The following is a 21913-nucleotide window of genomic DNA, read 5'->3' on the forward strand; positions in this document are numbered from 1 at the left end:
CGTGCAGAGGGAGTCGGGAGAGTCCGGAGCTGGGGGAGAGCTAGGCCGAGTGGACCTGGCCCCGGAGGGCCGAGGGGCAGGTGCCGTGAGTAGGCAGCAGGCATCCTGGGAAAGATGCTGGAACAGACTTTCTGCCACTGCTGGCCGGCGTGGCACCGCCCAGGCAGATGGAAAGGGTCAGTGACAGAGCTGACAAGGACTCGGTGTCCATCAGCTGCCCGCGGCTTGGTTTGGTCGCCTAGAGAACTGGGAGGATGATCCCACTCTTCTGCTTTGACGTAAATGATGGGCATGAAGGTGCTCTGGATGAGGCAGGAAGCAGCATGTGAATCCGCCGCGACGCTGCCCTGGTTGGGACTCCGCGCTCCGAGGGCCACGCCAGCCCGACTCCTCATACTTGGACTGATTCCCTCCCGGCTGAGCCCCTGTGTTTCAAGCGCAGTGCCCGGGCCAGGGAGCAGCGGGTGACACAGCGTGAAGCAGCTGTCTCCTCCCGTCCTCCTCACCCAGGAGGCTCCTCAGACCAGGGTCGGGGGGCAGCTGCCTTTTCTGACCCAGTTTGTCTCGAAACCCGAGTTGGAAACTGACACGGCCTCCTCTTGGGCCAGAAGAACGCGGTTGGGGAGGCCACACTCGAGGGATCCTCGCAGCCCCACGGGTAGTGTAGGGTTGTTCTCAAAGCTGACCTTCCGGGGGTTGTCAGGTTTAAAGGCACAAGGCTACCCCCGCGATGTCTGCAAGAATAAACCCGACCGCCTGCTGATTTACAGGAAAACCAGTACCCTCTCTGAGAAGTAGGTGTCGGTTTAGTCTGTGAGGCCACCGGACAAGGGGCTGAGCCCCAGGGAGGCCGCTCCCGGGGACGGCTGTCACTCAAAGTGACGTGAAGATCGCAGACACAGCTGCCCGTGACATCCACGCGAGGAGAGCTCACTCCGCTGCTGCGGCCTCTCACACGTGTCGGAGCTGAAAACGAGCACGGGGTTTCTGATCTGTGCCTCGAGGACATTGTTAGACGTGGGCACACACGTAAAACGGCTCAACATGAATCGTGGTGACCCCTCTGCCTCCTCAAGGCTCGGTTCTCGGGAGGGTTGGGAACAGTGGCGCACATGCCGGCGAGAGGTCAAAGGGAGCTGAGCTTTGCAGAGCCGTGTCCTTGCCCGGAGGGTTCTGTTCCCGTGTTGTGTTCACTGGTCCTTTCGGAACAGGAACACCGAGTCCAGATTTCCCGGAAACATCCTCGGTCCGCACAGAATAGACACCCGACAAGATAAATGTTGATTCACTCGGGCCAGGGTGGATACGAGATCTCTGAGCAGTGAGTGAGCGGGAGTGTGAGGGTGGCCACGGAAGGCCACAGGCGGGTTCCACGGAAGGCCACAGACATGAGAGCTTTTCATCTGTAGTTGACTGGGCAGCGGGAAACCGATAAAGGCTGCCTGGCCAGCTAGGAGATTATATGTCCAGAAAATAAACAACAATCATGACTTGACGAGCACAGCTAATGAGGTCAGATATTTTAGTGCCGAATCCCAGAGCTTGTGCACCCTGAGCGGACCCGGCTGTCCGTCACCTTCCTCCAGTCAGTGTCCCCATTAGCGAGGGGAGCGGCCGCTGCTCAGAGTTGTTGGAGACCGAAAGCGATCCGGTGTGGGAAAGGGCTTCATGGTGCACAAACCAAAAAACATGTGACTGAAACCTCAGAATCCCTGGAACCATTTTTGGACAGGAAGTAAGTCCGAAGTAACCCCTGCCTACCACCGGGGGAACGAGAGGGCAGCAGCTCCCGGGCACCATCAATCACTGCTTCTTTGAAAGCCAGCTGTCTACCCAGTTTTGTGAATTATTGATTTCTGGAATCTTAACTTTTGTGTCATTTGAAAATAATTCCATTTTTGTTGTGTGCCATTTATAAGCTATTTCCAGGAGAGCATAGAGTTCAGCTGTTAAAATTCGGTCTCGTCTAAACTTGGGAAATCTTTCCAGAGAAACAGATCAGCCCTGGCCAGTCTGGCTCAGCGGTTAGAGCGTCGGCCTGCGGTCTGGAGAGACCCGGGTTCGGTTCCCGCTAAGGGCACGTACTTCGGTTGCAGTTTGTCCCCGGCCCTGGTTGGTCGTGCGGGTGGCAGCCACTCGATGTGTCCCTTCACGTCGATGTTTCTCTCTCTCTCTCCCTTCCTCTCTCTCCCTCCCACTCTATCTGTACAAAAAGTGGAAAAATATCCTCGGGTGAGGATAACAAAAAAAAAATTCTTAATATAAAGGAGAAACAGATCACTTTCCAGTTTGAACCACTTATAGCCTCTTGTTCTGGAGAGATTACCACAGAGACACATCACGTCTGAGGCCCAGAGAGCGAAGCCTCCTGGTCGACAGCTAGGACCTTAACCTGCTCACCGGCTCTGCTTCACCTGTAGCGTTTTGGTTCACGTGTCACCACTGACGAGTGTTGCCATCGTTGGGTACCGCTCACCTTCCACCCCTCCTGGGCTCTGGCTGTGGAGCAGACTCCTGAGAACCACTGGCCAACTGGGCAATGAAGAGCTTCATGGTTATTCCAGGCCCACACCAAACGTTCCCCCAAATGCAAGGATTCGGGTTCACTGTGTTGGAAAACACGCCTCAGAGCTAAGACAGACATGGGCTTCCTAACACTCGTTGCAAGTACAGGCTTTGCAACCCTCAGAGCAGGTGCGCTCAAGAGTGTGGCGGGGCCCGCAGAGCAGGCGCCAGTCCAGGTGCCACCCAGCTGTCAGTGCAGAGTTCGTAGGACTGCACCTCCCCTGTGCCTGGTCACGGGTGGAAGAGAGAGAACTAGGAGGCACCACCCTCGCGGAACAGGCGCTGGTTCCAGCCCCAGGTGTGCTGCTGGTCACTGGAGAGAACGTGGGTAGGAACGAAGCTGGAAAGGGGCACAAGGACAAGAGACCCTGCAGACAAGGCAGAGACGAGCCAAAGCGGGCACACAGCAGGGACCTTCAGCAGAGGTTTCATCCACTAGGACACAGGGCCCAGGCTGTGGACACAGGCTGCCTCTGATCCTATTAGCAATTCCCCTCCTCGTCCCCCCCACCCCCCTTTCTCTTTCTCTCTTGAGAAAGGAACGTGGGGATGGGAGGAAAGGACTGGGCATAAACCAGAAATGCTTCCTGCAAGCAAGGCTCCTTGGAGGGCTGGCTGGTTGAGGGTGGCGGGCAGGAGATACTCACGGTGAGTCTCTGATAGCTGTGCCACAACGCCAAAGTGTTCCCATAACAAGTGGGTCATAGAAAGGACATAGGAATCAACATTAAATGACTCTCCTTGTCCGAAGATGAGAAAATTTGAGCATCCAAAATAACTATGACACAATTGATTGTCATAGGTTTATATTGATATTTTACTTAACAGAAGTCATCCCTCCTCCCAAAACACCCACACGGGGGCACCATTGGAAGTATTCAGTACCCGGATTTCCTATTCTAAGACCGAAAGGAAAGAATTAGCATTCCTTCTGCCTTTCTCATACAGACTCTATCTGAGAGTAACCAAATAGCACGAATTGAAGAAAGACTCTTTACAAAAGAATGGTAGCTAATAAATACAGAAGATATTATAGGATGAGAAAAAAAAATGATCACTCTGCAACCCCTAATGAAATTATTTATTCAGACCAAGGTCATCAGGGATGGAACCCCTAGATTAGAAGTTGACAGGGAACCTTACAATGGAGAAACTGAGCTGTCATCGCCTGAACCAGCCAAAGTGGAACTAGAATTGAGGGACATGGAGTCAGAGGAAGCACACTGCCCCACCTGTGATCATATATATTCATACGCCTCCCCCCAAAGCTGACTGACCCCAGTCAGGCATCCAGAGCTCACATCCACTTAGAGGACATTTGGGGGACAAATACCATGCTACAGTTCCCACAGTAAGTCAGTAGCTCAGGGAACACAATAAGGGGACATACCCTAGATAAGAGGACGTTTAAGAAATCGAAAGCAAACACAATGTGTGGACCCTGTTGGGATTTGAGCAGACCAGCTTTAAAAACCACTTTAAGCCCTGGCCGGTTTGGCTCAGCGGTTAGAGCGTTGGCCTGCGGTCCTGAGAGACCCGGGTTCGGTTCCCGCTGAGGGCGCGTACCTCGGTTGCAGTTTGTCCCCGGCCCTGGTCGGTCGTGCGGGTGGCAGCCACTCGATGTGTCCCTTTCACATCGATGCTTCTCTCTCTCTCTGTTCCTCTCTCTCCCTCCCACTCTATCTGAACAAAAAATGGAAAAATGTCCTCGGGTGAGGATAAAAAAATAAAAATAAAAACCACTTTAAGACAATCAGGAAAGTTTTGTTATGGACTCGATATTGGAGTATATCGAGGAGTCGGAGTTCATTCTGAAAATGAATCAATGACATTGAGGGTGCACAGAGAGTGATTATATTCTTTAGAGTCCATACTGAGGTCTATGAGTGCAATAACATGAGGACTGGTACTTGCCTTAAAATACTCCCCCCAAAAGAAAATAGAAGGGTGGATGAAGGCGGTGCAGCTGTTGATGGCTACTGGGTCTGAGTGATGGGTATATGGGGATTCATTGTTCTAGCCTCTCTACTCTTGAATATATTTGAAATTCTTCATTAAAATAATGGCTTTCACCCTGACTGGTTCGGCTCAGCGGTTAGACCATCAGCCCACAGACCAAAGAGTCGCGGATTTGAGTCCAGTCAAGGGCACGTACCTCGGTTCGGTCCCAGCCCTGGTCAGGGTCGTCAGGAGGCAGCCAATCGATGTGTCTCTCTCACATCGATATTTCTCTCTCTGTCTCTATCTCTCCCTCCCATTCTGTCTAAAATCCAAAGGAAAAGTATCCTGGGGGAGGATTAAAAAAAAAAATAATGGCTCTTTCCTAACAAAACTTACTGGTGGTGATCATTTTCCAATATATGCAGTGTGCCTTAAATTTACACAGAGCTTTATGTCAATTATGTCTCAATAAAACTGGGAAAATGTTTAAAAAGAACTTTCTCCACTAATCACCTTCCCCGCGTCAGGAAAGAGACAGAACTCTCCTATCCTATGGCACAATGATACGTATAGAGGGGCCTAAAGAGTCTCCTCTGAAATGAGTATGTGTTAAGGAAGCGCGCCCTGGAAAGTGAGAACCACTTCTCCGCTGCTTGCTGTTTCACCTTAGGCAAGTCTCTAACCCTCTCTGAGCTTTCATGTCGAGTCTGTGCAAGCTGCTCCATTAACTTGATAGAGACAGTAGCGTTCTGTTTGCTTTTTAATCTACTAACTCAAGCCCCACAGACCTTATTAGCAAGAAGCCCAGGGTCTTCTGCCGGACCTTCCACCCCACCTCTCTCCCTGTCCAGGAAGGAGGCTTCTTCAGCTCTTAAGTGGGGCGGCCCGGGCTCAACGTCCCAAGTGCTCTCACCTCTCATGACCACATGGTGTCGCTAACGGATCTTCTTCGGGCCCAGCCTGGAGCACACTCAGCATAAAGTGCACAGTTTGTCTGACTTCCAAACTCAGTGGCGTCAGAACAGATCTTTTCATTTGAATAACAAAAATACTAACCCTCCCTAGTGGCGGGGACTGGAGTAGGGGTCTGGGATACATCAGTGAATAATAACAGCTCCTCTAGCTCCCTGAGGGGACATCTTTCACACACTCTCCTGCTTGACCTGAGCCCAAGTCCCCAAGAACAGTCTCCTCCACTCCTGATGAGTTTTGCTTTGGGGGTGCGGGGTGGGGGTGGGGGGTTAACTCTCATTTACACAGGTTTCACCCTCTTCTCCCTAAACATCAAAGGGCGCATGTCTGACGGGGTGCTGGATATTCTAAGCTCCGCACACGTATGCAGGCACCCCTGCCTTCTGAGGAGAGGGGGCTTCTGCTCTCTGTAGAACTGAACGCGACAGAAGTGGTCCTTCCACTGAGATCCTGTCATTTCAGATTTTTTTTTTTTTATCCTCACCCGAGGACATTTTTCCATTTTTTGTACAGATAGAGTGGGAGGGAGAGAGAGGAAGAAAGAGAGAGAGAGAAACATCGAATGGCTGCCACCCACACAACCAACCAGGGCCGGGGACAAACTGCAACCGAAGTACATGCCCTTAGCGGGAACCGAACCTGGGTCTCTCCGGAGCGCAGGCCGACGCTCTAACCGCTGAGCCAAACCTGCCAGGGCCATTTCAGATTTTAAAACCGTATCTGCGGAGTGCTGGATGTTGGTTGATATGCCTTATTTCATGGGCTCTACGATGCCATCAATTACAAAACACAGTCTGATTTCAGAGATTTTAAAATATTAAAAAAGTAGTGCATCTTAGAATCTATGAAATAAGGCATTTTGAGTGGCAGAGGAGTCAAATGGTTAAGGGCTTCTTGTCTGCAGTCAGACAAATACAGCCCCACCAAGCGTTATCTTTGTGATCTTGGGGAAGTCATTAAACCTCTATAAAACTGAATGGTCTCTCCTCCAACATGGCAGTAACCACTGGGGCTGCCCGGTGAGTAGTCCTGACCCAGCCAGCATGACGAGTTAGCTCTCTGTCCAGTAAAATAAGAAATCCAGCCCTGGCCGGTTTGGCTCAGTGGTTAGAGCGTCGGCCTGCAGACCGGTGAGTCTTGGGTTTGATTCCGGACAAGGGCATGTACCTCGGTTGCGATTCGTCCCCGGCCCTGGTTGGGGTCGTGCGGGAGGCAGCCACTCAATGTGTCCCTTTCACATCGATGTTTCTCTCTGTCTCTCTCTCCCTCTCACTCTTATCTGAAAAAAAAAAAAAAAAGGAAAATTGTCCTCAGGTGAGGATTTAAAAAAAAAAGGAAAAAGTGGGGGGGGGGGGAGAAAAGAAATCCACACACTGACCGCTTTTCTATTTCCTTCCGTATTCCACACCTCTCTGAACTAAAGTAATCAGGTATAAAAAAATAAACCTGCTCTCAAAGTTTTCATCTTCACATTGTGCCCTGTACAGCTCTGAATTTTTTGCTCTGTTAGAAGAATATGTTTGTATATTATTTGTGTAAAAATAAAATAAAAAGTATATTTTCAAACCATGAGAGTGAAAAAGGAAGCCCAGGGCACTGCTTGAAGTGTGCATAAGGTTTTGTGGAGGGCACTGGGCAAACCTTAGCAAGAACAGTGGGTACCTGAAAGAGTAAAATGGGTGTGAATTGCTGAGCGTGCCCCCTGGCAGTGGCCGGCGGTGTGCTCGTGAACATTATACACCAGAGTGTTTCTCTGGAAGGCAGGCCGCCTCTCATCCATTGCTGTTTCTCAGCACCCAACACTGTGCGTAGAACATGGTGCGGACTCAGGCCACATCTGATGAGAGTGTGAATGAGTTGAAGAATGAATGAACCTCAGACCAACTCTTGCAGCCGGTCAGGTGGAGAAATGGGCACGGGGGCAGCTGGAAGTGGGGCAGCTGGTCCCCAGGCAGAGGGAAGCGGCTGTGGTTCCCCCCGCTGAGAGGTGATGCTCTGAGTTGTTCAGCACAACCCTGGATGCACACCGAGGGAGCTGCTGAGCCGAGCCCCCGGCGAGGGGTTGGTTACAGGAGCGCTTTTAGGTTTGTTTGTTTGTTTTTATAACCAACGTTGCTGAAGTCCTGAGTGGGGTACCACAGCAAATAAAATGATGGACCCCGTGGACTTGCTCGGAGGAAGAGGAAATGCTGACTCTGTACCCAGCAGGGCACCAGGCAGGGGTTGGCAGGAAGGAAGGGCCTTAGGCTGGGCCTTGGTATCTGTCAGAACTAAGGGCGCCCCTGGCTGCTCCCGACACTGGACGGTGTCCAGGAAAACGTGCCCTGGTGAAGGTCTCACTTCTATACACCTGGAACTGCTATTGAAAAAAAGAAAAAAAAGACCGGACTCTCCAGCTTTTCTCCTCTTATTTTTCTGTTCTGGGTAGAAGTTTGCAACCAAGGATGTTCTAGGGAAAGGGGGAGAATGTCCCGCTGCAGGGTTCGGGGGAGCTGCCTACTATATTACAAATCCATCACACTACTGAAATGAGTTTGGAAAGATTGTTTGTCAAAAAGATTCTCAGGCCAAAGTCTCCAGCCTAGCTAACCGCCGCTCCCTCTTCCTCGCCTCCCAGGTGACCTTGTACAAGAGCTCGGACATGGAGGACTTCGGGTTCAGCGTCGCCGATGGCCTGCTGGAGAAAGGAGTGTATGTCAAAAATATTCGCCCAGCGGGGCCAGGGGATCTGGGCGGCTTAAAGCCCTACGACAGGCTCTTACAGGTAAGACCGCAGGTGGAATCGAAGTTGATTGAACCCTTCTGAGTCTTATGTGACCGGTGTCCACCCATCCTCCTTTGCCCCGAGACTAGATCAGGATAGAAGCTTTTCCTGTGGTCAAATTTACCAGTTATTGAAATCGCTTGGTTCCCTGTCCGTATTCTCCAGCGGCTCGTACACTTCATGGGAATGGGGCCCGTACCTCATTCTCCCTTTCGCCGTCACACGGGGCTTGATTATCTCAGTGTCTAACACAACGCCTGAAACCACCAAGCTGAACCTCGTTTACGTAGTGGAGTCCTATCATGGTCAGGTGTCGTTTCATTGAGCAAAGCAAATTATTATTATTTTTTTGTGTGTGTGGTACGTGCCCCTAGCAGGAACCGAACCCGGGACTCTCTGGTCCGCAGACTGATGCTCAACCTCTGAGCCAAACTGGCCAGGGCGAGCAAAGCAAATTCTTAAGCTCGGTTCTTAGGAAGAACATTTTGCAGGAAAAGGGGAGGAAGGACATCCATCTTAAAGTGCTCAGCTGCAACGAGGGTGTACCAAACTGCTGACTTTCAAAGCACGAGGCTGCTCTGCGGCGTGTCCACTGGAGCCAGTGGTCACTGATGGGTCAGATGGTTTTAAGATCACTTCTGCCATGGCAATAGAACAGTTAGTCTTGTCCTAGACGTATGGGACACTTTCATTTTCTATAGGTGTTTTTGTATTGGATGCACGAATGATGACGGACAAGTTCTTTACCCTCTGAGAGCGCCTTCCTAACCCCTAAGCTGGGGCTGTACCTACCTCCGTGTACGCTGAGGCTGTAAAAGTAGACTGGCTTCAGGCTGTGGAGAGCCTTGAATGTCATGATCAAGCTCCTGGGCTTTATTCTGGAGGTATATGAATCTCCTAAGCAGAATGACATCATTGGTGACTTCAGGAAAAAATACAGTGGTATCGCTGGTGCCTTGGGGCAGGTGGGGAAGGGGAAGATCACAGGAAAGACTAGGTGGGTATGAGGAAGACACTGGCATCACACCTGAGCCTGTGATACCCTCAGCGCATCCTGGCGGGGCCGGCTGGGAGGCAGTCTGCCGTTATTGCTCGGAGAGATGAGCCAGAGCTAAAGATTTAGGATGCTGAAGGCGTGGATTTGGACAAAGTTGCCGATGGTAGACTTACAGTAACAAAGACCAAAGAACCACGGGTAGAATTCTAAGGAGAACAATCTTTGAAGGACAGGGAGAAATAAAGGCAAGCAGTTAAAACGGTAAGAGGATCAAAACGGAGCCGTGTCCTAGGAGCCAGGGAAGGAGAGTGTTAGGATGGGTGGGTGTCAGGAGCGGCCAGTGCTGAGAGCCAAAGGGAATGATAGCCTGAGACACCACTCCCGGCTGGACAGTTGGGGTCATTTGTACCATAAGCGGGGCAGGTCAGATTGAGAGAATGGAAAGTCAAGGAATGGAAGCAGCATGTAGATTTTAAAACTTCTGTTGGCGAGGAATAAGGGGAATGACATGAGTACATACGCTGAAGGGGCAGTGGGCTGCCCTAGGAGGGGCAGTTCAGCGTCATGGTCAAGAGCACGGGCCGGGATCAAGCAGACTGCCTGGGATCACATCCTAGCTCCACCTCTTACCGACGGCTCCTGTAAGGCAAGTATCTTAACCACTCTGTGGCTCACTTGCCTCATCTGTAAATTGGGGATACCATTCAGTACTTGGAGCACCTGCTGTGAGCAAGGCAATCTGTTCCGCATGGGGATGCCGGGATGTGTCCTTGGTCCCTGCTCTCGGGGACATTAAAATTTAGTAGCAGAGCCCTGGCCGGTTTGGCTCAGCAGATGGAGCATCGGCCTGCAGACCAGAGAGTCCCGGGTTTAGTTCCCACTAGGGGCACGTACCAAAAAAAAAAAAATTAGTAGCAGAGACGAAGGATGTAAGCCAATAAATAAGCTGCTTATAGTTCGGTCAGGGCTGGGGCAGCCCTCTCTGCACAGGTGCTGCTGTGAGTACCTTCAGGACAACTTGTCATGCCTGCCGGTCACTCTGGGTTTGGGGAATTATGTGACAATAACTCAGCATGGCTCTTCTCGACCGTCCAGGTGAATCACGTCCGAACGAGAGACTTCGACTGCTGCCTCGTTGTGCCCCTCATAGCGGAATCGGGGAACAAGCTGGACCTGGTCATCAGCAGAAACCCCCTGGCCTCCCAGAAGTCCATGGAACAGACTCTCCCGGGAGAGTGGAGCGAGCAGAACAGTGCTTTTTTCCAGCAGCCTAGCCACGGGGGTAATTTGGAGATTCGAGAGCCCACTAATACATTATAGCAATGCTTTTTATAAAGCAGGACAAAAGACAATATCTACATGGTGCTAAAAATCCCTTTAAGATTTCTGTGACCCGTGAAGCACAGATAATCACGTGGCATTACTGCAAGCACAGGGGTCTTTTCAATCTCTCATGGCTCATGTTCACTTCCCTTTTCAGGCAGAAAAGGTTTCTTTGTTGGTGATCACTATGGTAGGTGGCAGACGATCCCCTGCCAAGCCCAATGGTAGAGAAAAAGAAAAATAGGTAGGCCACCCCTCCCACAAGGAACCCCAGAGGACATTTTTTACAAGTTCACCTCCCTATCCATTTTTGGAAAATGTCTGTTTAAAAAATACTGTCGAGGCTAATTTCCTTCACTCTGAAATCAGTTTCTCACTCTGAAGTCATTCGTGTAAGACTTCGACCAACAGGATTTCCATGGAGCTGGCTCTGCTGAGGGAATGAGTTTGGGAACCGCTGGGACCGCTAGGGGAGGGGCAGGTACAAAGTATCTTAACTTTCAGCAATGCTGCACGTAGGAGACCATATAGGTGGTGGTGACTGTTTGCCCACGTATAGGAATGATTTTAACTAAGATGTATGCTATTCCCTATGCAACAAATTATCAAACAGGATATGTCTTGTTACCTGTTGTGTTTGTTTTTTTTTTCCTTTAAGAACACATTTTTAATAGCTGAAAATCTCTGATAATGAATTAGAGTGTTTAGTAACACTGAGGGTTAGTTATCTTATTTTTAAAATTCAAGACTAAGAACTTAAGAATGAAGTCTCTTAAAACGAGGTTTAGCTGACCGATAGGCAAACCGAACTCATCTTGCTTGACAATGTTTAAACACTGGTTCTATTGAGGGGTGTACAGCACATGTACTTAAAAGTGACACTGGACTGTCCTTTGTTCCGAGCCATGCCACTCACCGAGTCTGTAAATACATTTTCCACAGAGGCATTGCCAACTATTACCATCCCTCAAAGCAATAAACTGTGACAGTTGCATTCAATGTTTGTCAGCAACTGTCTTCATTTGCTCAGATATTTTGAATAGTTACACTAATAACTGTTATTTGGTGAATATAAAAAAAAAAAAAAATAGATCTGTATGTTGACTTGTAGAATCTCCACATTGAAACAATTATTTTCCAGACATTTTCATATTGGTCAATAATTCAAACAACCACTTAGGTGAAGCATCTGAACACTGTGTCCTTTGTTTAAGGAAAAAGTTCACGTTTCTTTTTTGTGCAAAGAAATATATTATTTCTATCACATTTCAGGACCGCCAGGGCAAGAAAGTATAAAGCAGAATCATGTTAAGAAAAAAAGATCATGAGTCACTTAAATATGTATTTTTATTTGTAACAAACAAGTATTAAACTGTAAAGTATTTTTGTACAAATTTAATACTTTAATAGCATGGTATTTATCGTCTATGTATGGTTTTGGGGAATTCAAAATTGTTGCAAATATTTGTATGGAAAACAAAAATTCTCTACCAAATGGAATAAACAGTGATTTGAAAACGCCAAAAAATATGACATGCATTTCTTTGGTGCTTTGAATGTATTTTCATGTCGTAGACTGAGCCCTACACAATGCTTATTGCTACATAATTTTTTAAAGCGATGCGGTTTGGCCAGAAACTTGAGAAGCAGCATGGAAGACTGGGAGGGGCATAGGTTTTGAAATGAGATCTGGGTTTGAATTCCAGCTCACAGGTGGTCTGAAATTCCCTGGGAGTCGTTTCCCCACCTGTACCGCTGGAGGTCACGTCTGTATTCCAGGACTGTCGTGGAGACTAGGTGTGAACATAGTGAACACGCTCCAACAGCCTGCAGACGGGAACATGCCCAAGACCAGGGCGCATTTGTTTTAGGTGACAGTATCTGCCCTCAGAGAACATTACATGTGTTCTGTGAAACCAATTTACATAAACTATTAAAAATGTACACATTTTCATTATTCTCTTTAAATAAAACAAAATACATCTATAGTCCCAGCACTTTCATTTTTGCAGATTGCCTTGCAGACCTTGTAAATTCACAGGAACAAGATGAGTCCGTTCTCACCACTTTTAACAGTTTACTAGAAACTGTAGCCAGGGCAGTAAGACTAGAAAATGGAATAAAAGGCACCTAGATTTGAAAGGAAGAAGTAAATCTCTACTTGCAGATGGTATAAAAACTTGTGCTTCAAAGGACACCATCAAGAAAGTGAAAGCATCCACAAAATGAAAAATTTTTTTAGCAAAATACTGTTTAAGGGACTTCTGTCTAGAATATATAAAAAACTCCTATCTCAATAATAAAAACACCCCAATATAAAAATGGGCAAAAGATCTGAATAAACATTTCTCCTAAGAAGACATACAAATGGCCAATAAGCACATGAAAAGATAATCAATATCATTAGCCATAGGGAAATGCAAGTCAATACCACAATGAAGTATCTATCAGTTTACACCCATTACATGGCTATAATAAAAAAGTCAGCTAATGAGAATGTGGAGAAACTGGAACCCTCACACACCACTGGTATAAATATCAAATGGTGCAGCTACTTTGGAAAAGTCTGTCAGTTCCTCAAAAGGCTAAACAGAGTTACAACACGAGTCAGCAATTCCATTCCCTGGTATATACCATAAAGAAATAAAAATATATCCACACTGCCCTGGATAGTTTAGCTCAGTGGTTAGAGTGTCGGCCCACAGTCCAAAGGGTCTCGGGTTTGATTCCCAGTCAAGGGGCATGTACCTTAGTTGCAGGTTTGATCCCCAGCCCCGTTGGGGGTCGTGCGAAAGACAGCCAACTTGTGTGTGTGTGTGTGTCTCTCTCTCCCTTACGCTCTATTTAAAAATCAATGGAAAAATATCCAGGTGAGGATTAACAACAAACAAAAAAAATTATCCACTCATCTTGGCCAGTCTGGCTCTATGGTTAAAGCATCAGTCCATGCACTGAAGGGTCATGGGTTCAATTCCCAGTCAAGGGCACACACCTGGGTTGCAGGTTCGATCCCTGACCCCAGTTGCGGCAGGTGCGGGAGGCAACTGATTGATTGATGTATCTCTCTTACATTGCTTTCTCTCTCTCTCTCTCTCCCTCCCTTCCACTCTCTGAAAAAAATCAATGGAAAAAATATCCTCAGGTGAGGATTAATCTCTCTCTCTCTACACACACACATGTGTGTGTATAGCTGAGAAATGGAAACAACCCAAATGTCCACCATTGACAAATGGATAAATTCAGTGGGTTATATTCAAACAACAGAACATTATTCGGTAATAGAGATGAAGGCCTTTTGCCTCATGGCATCACTTAAAGCAAGATGGGTCACCTGGAGCTCCCCTGGAGCCGCCTGCCACAATTCAGCCGGGGTCGCCGACCTTGCCAGTCAGCTCCCACCAGCAGTCTGCGGAGGGTGTGGCTGTGGCACACACGGCCAGTTTCCCATCAGCACACAAAGGACGCACCTCATCAAGTGTGAGGGATCTTCCCTGAATGCATTATCCAAGGCATCTACCCAATAATTCTTTTAATATTTTTTTTAAAAAGACAGATGAAGCACTGATAGATATATGCTACAACACCGATGAAGTCTGACAATATTATACAAATCAAAGAAGTCAGTAACAAAGGACAAACTGTAGAGACAAAGTAGACTAGCAGTTGCCTGGGGCTGGAGGGATGAGGGCGTTAGCACTAAGAGGTACAGGATTTCTTTGGTGATTATATAAAAATATTCTAAAATTGACTGTGGTGTTGGTAGCACAACTGTGAATACACTAAAAGCCACTCACCTGTATAAATGAGTGAACTGTATGTGAATTATATCTCAATAAGGCTATTTTTAAAGCATTGGGATTACAGGTAAATCTTAACTATTTCTTTTACCATTTAACAATAAATAAAAATAAAAATCACCCTGAGAAAAATTTTTTCCAAAGTAGAATATCTTTAAAACAATGTGCTTCCCCGAAACATGACAATCATGTGACACGATGGAGGTGTTAGCTAATGCTACAGTGGTATCATACTGCAAAATGTAAGTTTTCAAATCAACACACTGTACACCTTAGACTCAGACAATGTTACACATCAGTTATATCTCAAATTAAGAAAACAAAAGACAGTGTGCTCCCAACTCAAAAGGAGTTTCCCGGAGAAAGCCCCAGATGAGGCGGAGCCAGACAGCAGTGACGAGCAAACGGCCGCCTTGAGAGGCGACCACTTTGCAGAAGACATGATGTCCTGGAGTCGTCGGTGAGAGATGTAGTTTATCCTTACCACTGCTTTGTCCCATTGGCAAAGATCACTCACGGTGATTGTGGAGTTAATAGGCATCATCCTAAAAATAAACACTTGCCCTGGATGGTGTGGCTCAGCTGTTAGAGCGTCAGCCCTCGCAGACTGGAGAGTCACAGGTTCGATTCCTGGTCAAGGGCATGTACCTTGGTTGCAGGTTCCATTCCCAGCCCCAGTTGGGGTCGTGCAGGAGGCAACCAATCAATGTGTCTCTTTCACATCAATGTTTCCCTCTCTCCCTCCCTCCTTCCCACTATACCTAAAAATCAATGGGAAAATGTCCTCCGGTGAGAATTAAAAAAAACAAATAGAAATAAAACACTTTTTAAGAGTACAGAGTTTTGTGTATATACGACATATATATGACATCATTTTTCCTCATTTATGTCCAGTACCACCAGTTCTCGTGATGACAAATATCGAAATAATTATTTTCTTTGATCAAATGGATTTAAAACATCTGCTAACACACTGCCTTATAATAAAACTCATTATAGACATCCTCTTTACCTTGATACTTTGAAGTTATGCTGTCCATTTTGTGTTGAATGAAAAAATATAGACAAATTCTTGTTGAATAATCGGAAATAAAATTAAGTTCCTTGATTATCTGTGGATTTAAAGAGCTGCCTGGGGGTTAAACTATTTAGTCTCAAATTCTGGAGTTTGGAAGACACTTGTGGAGATGATTCTTCCACCTGTTAGGGGGGAAAAAAGTGAATTTTGTAAAAAGGTGGTCTACCCCATATGCTTCTTTTCCCTCTGGCTGCTTTTGCAGAAACATAATACAATTCCCCCCACCCCTTAGAAGACCAGAGCCATCTCTGGTCAGCTCCTTCCTTGTGGGGTCACGTCTGCTTTTGCTCACCGTGGTCCCCGGCACCCCGCTCGGGCACTGGCGTGCAGAAGTGACCGCTGAATGCACATATATCTAATTTCTAAGGGTGTGGATAGGGCCTCCTATAGACTGTGACAACCCAGTACAAGACTAAAACGAGGGCCCGTGTTCAGAAATTAAGAATTTCAAGACAGCACACGGTGACAAGTGCGGGACCTGTAAGCACAAAGCCCTGGTGAGTGGCGGCCTGGCCGCACGTCTGCCCGGCCCTGGTGAGGCAGGATGAGACACGGCAGCGCCACACGCACCTTCTAGGTGCGATGAGTGACTCCCCAGCAAACATCAATGGGCCAGTGTGGCCGCGGGCCAGCACAGGCCAGTTCCTCTCTCACTGTCATCAATCTGTTCAATGTCGGGGGCGGGGAGGGTTAATTCTGGGTGATCTTGGCTGGGCCTTAGTAACCAGCTACTTATTTTGTCAAATATCATTCTAGATACTTCTGTGAAGGTATTTTTTAGATGAGATTAAGATTTAAATCAGCAGACTATGAGTAAAGCAGATTACCCTCCATGATGTGGGTGGGCCTTCAATCAACTGAAGGTCTTAACAGAGAAAAGACGACCCTTCCGCAAGAGGGGATTCTGCCAGCATCAAGTCTTCTCTGGCTCTACGGGCCCACCCTACATTTGGACTTGCCAGCCTCCATGATGGCGTGAGCCAATTCCTTAAAATAAATCTGGATAAGTAGACAGACAGACAGATACAGACAGACAGACATATCCTATTGGTTCTATTTCTCTAAAGAACCCAGACTAATACAAAAACTATCTTTTTTCAGAGATTATGTGATTATGTCTTTCCTAGTTTTTTATATTTAAAATGTCATTTTCCTTGCAAAAGAATTCTGAAAATCACTGCTTTATGTGATCAATTTTGAAATGTTTACACATATTTTTTATTTAAAGGGAGATTTCTGCTTTTCCTCTTTTTTTTTTGTTGGGAGGAGGCTAGACAAAGAAAAAGATCAGGTTAACATTTTCTTTTAGGATGTTTTTCAAAAGCCAAAGCTATTAATCCCTGGGAAAGTACAGGCTGTCATCTCGGAAGGCTCCGCATTCGTCTCTGGAGAATGTAATGCTGGTTTGGCTCGTGTGTAGCAATGTGAACTTGAGGGAAGGGATGTGGGCAGCCCTGTCATTGCACTTGATCTTTAGAAAAGACACATCTCAATGGACCTGAAAGTCTAAAATCAGGAAAACACAGAAGTTCCTAATTTATCAGCCCTAAACTTTGAATTCCAATCCTCAACTTTGGGCAAACCCTGTAAGAAAAGTTATCCTCTTCAGTTAGACAGCGTGGTTTGTGCTGCTGCCCTTGTGCTGTGACATCAGTGAGCCCTGGGCCCCCCACAGACTCTGTGTTCATGGATCTCCTGCGACGTTGGCCAGAGCTCAGTGTTTGGCCAGCTCAGGACAGAAGCTGGACAACGCTGCCACTTCCCCGTGCAGCACCCATAAACCACAGCTCCCATCCCATGTCCGTGCTGAGCTACTCAAAGCCAGACACTTCTAGAGACTCTTTCTTTGGAATTGCCTTGCTTTTCTTCTCCAGTCAAAGCCATATTTATTCCACAGTAAGAGTAAATACATTTAATTTCAGGGGAAAAAATGTTTTGCTGAGATGGAAACTCCATATCCAGGAGTTGATGTGGAGCACAGAATGAAACTGGTCAGTACTGACCCTAATACTTCCAAGAAAAAAGAAACACTTTTCCCCCCACTATATCCAACTTTATCACCTTCCCCACCAAACCTGTCCCTCGGCCTCTTTCCCCAATCCGGATTATAGCATCCACCTGGATGTCCAAGCCAGAAGCCTAGGAATCATCTTCAGGTCTGACTCTACCTGTACCAACATCTGACCAGGAAGTCCCATCAACTATACACCCTTAGCATCTCTTCTCCACCCCAGTTGCTACTACCTGATCTTAGAGCGCAATCATTTTCTACAAGCTATCAAATCGTCTTTTTGCTGGGAACTCCATCCCCTGGTCTCTAACCATAATCTGCTAGACTCCAGTCCAAGTCACCTTCATAATTTCTATCCACAGAGCTCTTAAGATGCTTCTCGTGCTCCTCCGAGGCTATGGAAGAATGTACCATCTCTTTAGAAGAGGCTTTGGCTCTCCTGACTCTTCCAGTGGCCTGGCTCAGCACCCGCCCCGCCCCCACCCACCCCCAGGCTGGGCTCCAGCCGCACTGTTCTACATACACTTCTCATTCGGGATGTGCCAATACGGCACTCACTGCTCCCTCTGCAAGCGCACTCGTAGAGAACTGACTGTCTCAGATCCCCGTGGGGTCAGAAGTCAGATGTTTCTCCCTTGAACTCAGGTGAACACGCAGGCTCTGTGAGCACCTTCCCCTACGGGCGCCCACAGTGACCAGGCCAGCCCATCCTCACTACCAGCCTTGGAAGCCCCAAGCCTCACCCCAACAAGTCTGCCACCAGCACGAAGTCACTCAAGCTTCCGCGGGGACTTCTGGACATCATTTATAATCCAACCTTTTTTTTCCTTTTAAATCACAAAATGGTATTCTCCAAATTGGATCATCTAATTCACAAAACTGAAACAAATGACTTTGGATTATTTCTAAAAACCAAAATAGGTCTCAACAGAAGTGTGCTTCCCTTATAAACACTCAAAAGGATCTTTTATTGCCTCTAAAAGTGATTCTCAAATTGGGGGGGAGGGGCTACAGAATAAATGTGACTTGAGCACGCATGAAAGACTGATGCTCTGAAGATCCAATTTTTTCAAAGAATGCCACATATTCATAACTAATAATTTAACCACTAAGAATTTCTGAGCTGTTATCATGTAATTAGCATGCTGACCTCAAGAAGTCTGATTTAGAGTCAAACTGGTTACAAGTGCTGTCCCTACAGGGGAGAGAGGTGCTGGTACAGAGAAAGGGAGGTTTTCACGAACAAAAGAGAAACCAAGCTGGACTCTACTGCGCAGAGGTCAGATGGGTCATCAGCCGAGGACAACTTCACCTCCCCTCCTCTGAACCCCCGATGTCCTGCACCCGCTCCCACCGGCTGCCATGGAAGAGCCCCTACCCCCGACTGGGTCTAATGGCAACACCTCTACTTAGACTCATTTTCCCATCTCACCCACTTCAGGACACCATTCCTGCGGTTACGCCCTTGTCTCTGCATCATGGATTTCTTGTTCTCCATTGGACCTTTCCCGCAACACCCTAGGATGCTCTGATGGACTCATCCAAAATAAAGAAAGAAACCCTCCCTTGACCACAAGCCCTCCATCCAGACACAACCCTCTCTCTGCTTCTTTACATAGCGACCTTCTTCAGAAACTCTGCCTCCCTACTCCCCCACGGGCTCGCCCCCTCCGCCCCCCCCCCCACGCGCTCGCCCCCTCGGCTCCCCCACGCTCGCCCCCCACGCGCTCGCCCCCTCCGCCCCCCCACGCGCTCGCCCCCTCCGCCCCCCCACGAGCTCGCCCCCTCCGCCCCCCCACGCGCTCGCCCCCTCGGCTCCCCCACGCTCGCCCCCTCCCCTCCCCCACGCACTCACCTCCGATTCTCTCTCCAGCACACTCTGAGCAGCTTTCCATCCCTCCCTCCACCCTGGTTTTCCTTCTCTCTCTCAGGTGCCTTTCCCCTTTGCTAGTTCTTCCCCCTCTGCCAGACCTCTAAGAGTTGGGAGTATCCTCTGCCTGTGGTGTCTCCTGAAATTAAGTCTCCTTGTCCTTTAATGGCCACTTCATGTGAATGACTCCCACATGGACATTGCCCACCCCTGTCCACCCTGAGGTTCTAAACGCCTCCGCCAACCCTGGCTTTCTCGGGAGCCCCCTTCACCCAGTTCTCCAGCCCCTGTCCCCTCAAGAGGCAGCACTACTATTCAAGTTGTTTCGGCCAGAATCCAGAAACCATCTGGATTACTTTTAGTTTGACCCCCTCACATCTAATCGGCAAGTCCTATCAACTCCATCCGCGGATGCATCAGGAACCAAACCCCCTCCCCTGCTCTTTCACGGGACTTTCCCTGGGAAAACCTCCTGACGGCTCTCCCTGCTTCCACCTTCCTTCTGCAGTGCACCCTCCACGCACCGGAGGCTAGGCACGCATCAGATGGTGTCCCCCCTGCCTGAAACGCCATGCACTCCCACTGCGAGAAATCCCACTGCGAGAAATCCCACTCCTCCCGCAGCGCTGCGCTCGCTCCACCACCATCGCCCACGCCCTGCTCTTCAGGGCACGCAGCCTGCCTCCCCTTCCAGCAGTCCGGCCCCTTCGGCTTTGCACCTTCTACACCCTCTGCCAGGACACGTTCTCTGAGCCTCCCGCTGCCGTTCATTGCTCGGCTCACCCCCTAGTGAGGCCTTACCTGTCCACCATGGCAGAGGGGCCTCCTGCTGCCTCCCCCCCCCCCCCCATTCCCTACCTCACTACCTTGATTTTCATCATGGAATCGTTCTTGATCCGAAAATTTTATTTTGTTCGTATTTACTGCCTATGACCTATTGGTAGCTTGTAATGTCCACAAAGCCAGAGGCGGGTCTGTCTTCCTCCCTCCACATTTAGATCAGTGACTAGAAGAGGTTCCAAATATTTTTCAAATGCTAAAGGGGGGGGGGGGGGACAGCGGGAACAAGGCATCCAGTACCAGTCGCACAGCAAAAGCCAAAAGGAAGAAATGAGAGTCAGTTTGGTTCCCGTCCGTGCACGGAGACTAGCGTGACCAACGCAGAAAGGGGGCCGTGGGAGATAAGCCGATGCTCAGACAGCTGGCATCACCTATGAGAGGTCCCGGTGCCGAGCTCGGTAGTCTAGAACTCACGCTGTGGGCACGAGAGGCCACCGAAGGCTCTGAGCCACAGGAACGAGCTGAGCACTTAGGGGGTGGATTTGGTAACGATGTGTAGGGTGTACTGGAGAAGGTAGCCAGGGCAGAACCATCCAAGAAGATGAGATGAGGATCTAAAACTGGAAACAGCTGCAGCATTTAAAACTACTGGAACTGTCAGGGAAAAGCACCAACGAGACCTCAGGAAAGGCCTCTCCAGTTGACAAGACTGGAACCAGCCACTGCGATGGGCTGTGAGGGTAACAGTGAGACTGCGGCCCAGAAAGGGGAGGGGAGGGTGAACGGAGAGGTGCAGGAAGAACGTGCAGGAGACAGAGAGCTTCTCGGGGAAGCCCACTGCTGAGCTGCCCGAGTGCCAGCTGGGGCGAGTGAGACACCACCAGGATCAGCAGGGCACGGGAGAGGGGACATCTGACAGGCACGAGAACACTTGTTTCACATCCTACGGTGCAATGCAGCCCGCGAACAACACACAGAACCCAGTACACACCAGCACACTGAAGTGAGCGATGTTTACGTAAAGCTCGGCACACGAGAACATCACTCCTACCATGAGAACTTTGTTGGGACTCTCAGCATCATTCGTGACGCAGGTTCGTTTGGACCCTCGCGCTTGGGATGGATCTCTGCCTCCATCCGCTTCGTCAGAGGGAGGCCATCTCCAGCCACCAGCTGCAGAGGCGAATGTCTCATCCTCAGCCGCAGAGGCCTGGCTTCTGGGGACGCCGTCTGTGACGATGTCAGCTGTGGCTGGAGGGCGCAGTGATGCTGACGGCTGTGTGCCGGGTCCTCCGCTGTCTCCAGAGCCCTTGGACGGGGATGCAAATTCTGCTGGAGATGCACAGCTCGTGGAGAGCTCGTTTTGCAAAAAGTGTTTCAAACGAGTTTTTCTGCGAACATTGTTCCTCAAAATGGCGCTCCGGAGATGAGCCTCCTCTGCAATGACGTACACTCTGCAGCGGCCCCGGGTCACCGCGGTGTACACGTGCTGCCAGTCCTGGCGGCCCGCCTTCCCGACCACGTACACCACCGTCTGCTCCTCGGACCCCTGACAGGGAACAACGCATCAAACTTAATGCTGCGTGACAGGTTTAGGTCTTCGGCCTAAGAGGAGAGAAGAGACAAGTCCTCCCAAGCACCTACTACCCGGCCAGACTGTGCACACGTATGGGGTCCATTTTCTTCATGACCCAAGAGCTCATGTTTTCTAAGGGTGCTGCGAACTTCAGGTATCACAGATCTACGACTGGCTTGTGAGACCCAGAAATTAACTTTAAGGTCTGTGTGCAGACCCAAACAATAAAATAATTTACA

At 48.8% G+C, this 21913-nt stretch overlaps 2 protein-coding genes across 3 annotated transcripts in view; one reads left to right on the forward strand and one right to left on the reverse strand.

Annotated features, from left to right (window-relative positions):
* Positions 1-12103, forward strand: part of GRIP1 (glutamate receptor interacting protein 1) — a 257088-nt gene extending 244985 nt beyond the window's left edge. For both annotated transcript variants that reach the window (XM_036251411.1, XM_036251412.1), the window contains 2 exons: positions 8096-8242; positions 10335-12103. In XM_036251411.1, coding sequence (XP_036107304.1) covers positions 8096-8242; positions 10335-10559 — 372 coding nt within the window. In that variant the 3' untranslated portion in view covers positions 10560-12103. The remainder of the gene's footprint in view (positions 1-8095; positions 8243-10334) is intronic.
* Positions 12104-15150: 3047 nt separating this feature from the next.
* The window catches only part of HELB (DNA helicase B), a 31043-nt gene continuing 24280 nt past the window's right edge, over positions 15151-21913 (reverse strand). Inside the window, exons 12-13 of the mRNA XM_036252403.1 lie at positions 21150-21647; positions 15151-15559 (exon numbers count right to left, since the gene is read on the reverse strand). Coding sequence (XP_036108296.1) covers positions 15455-15559; positions 21150-21647 — 603 coding nt within the window. The 3' untranslated portion in view covers positions 15151-15454. The remainder of the gene's footprint in view (positions 15560-21149; positions 21648-21913) is intronic.

Source organism: Molossus molossus, unplaced genomic scaffold, assembly GCF_014108415.1.
Source record: "Molossus molossus isolate mMolMol1 unplaced genomic scaffold, mMolMol1.p scaffold_m16_p_10, whole genome shotgun sequence".
Classification (NCBI taxonomy): Eukaryota; Metazoa; Chordata; class Mammalia; order Chiroptera; family Molossidae; genus Molossus; species Molossus molossus.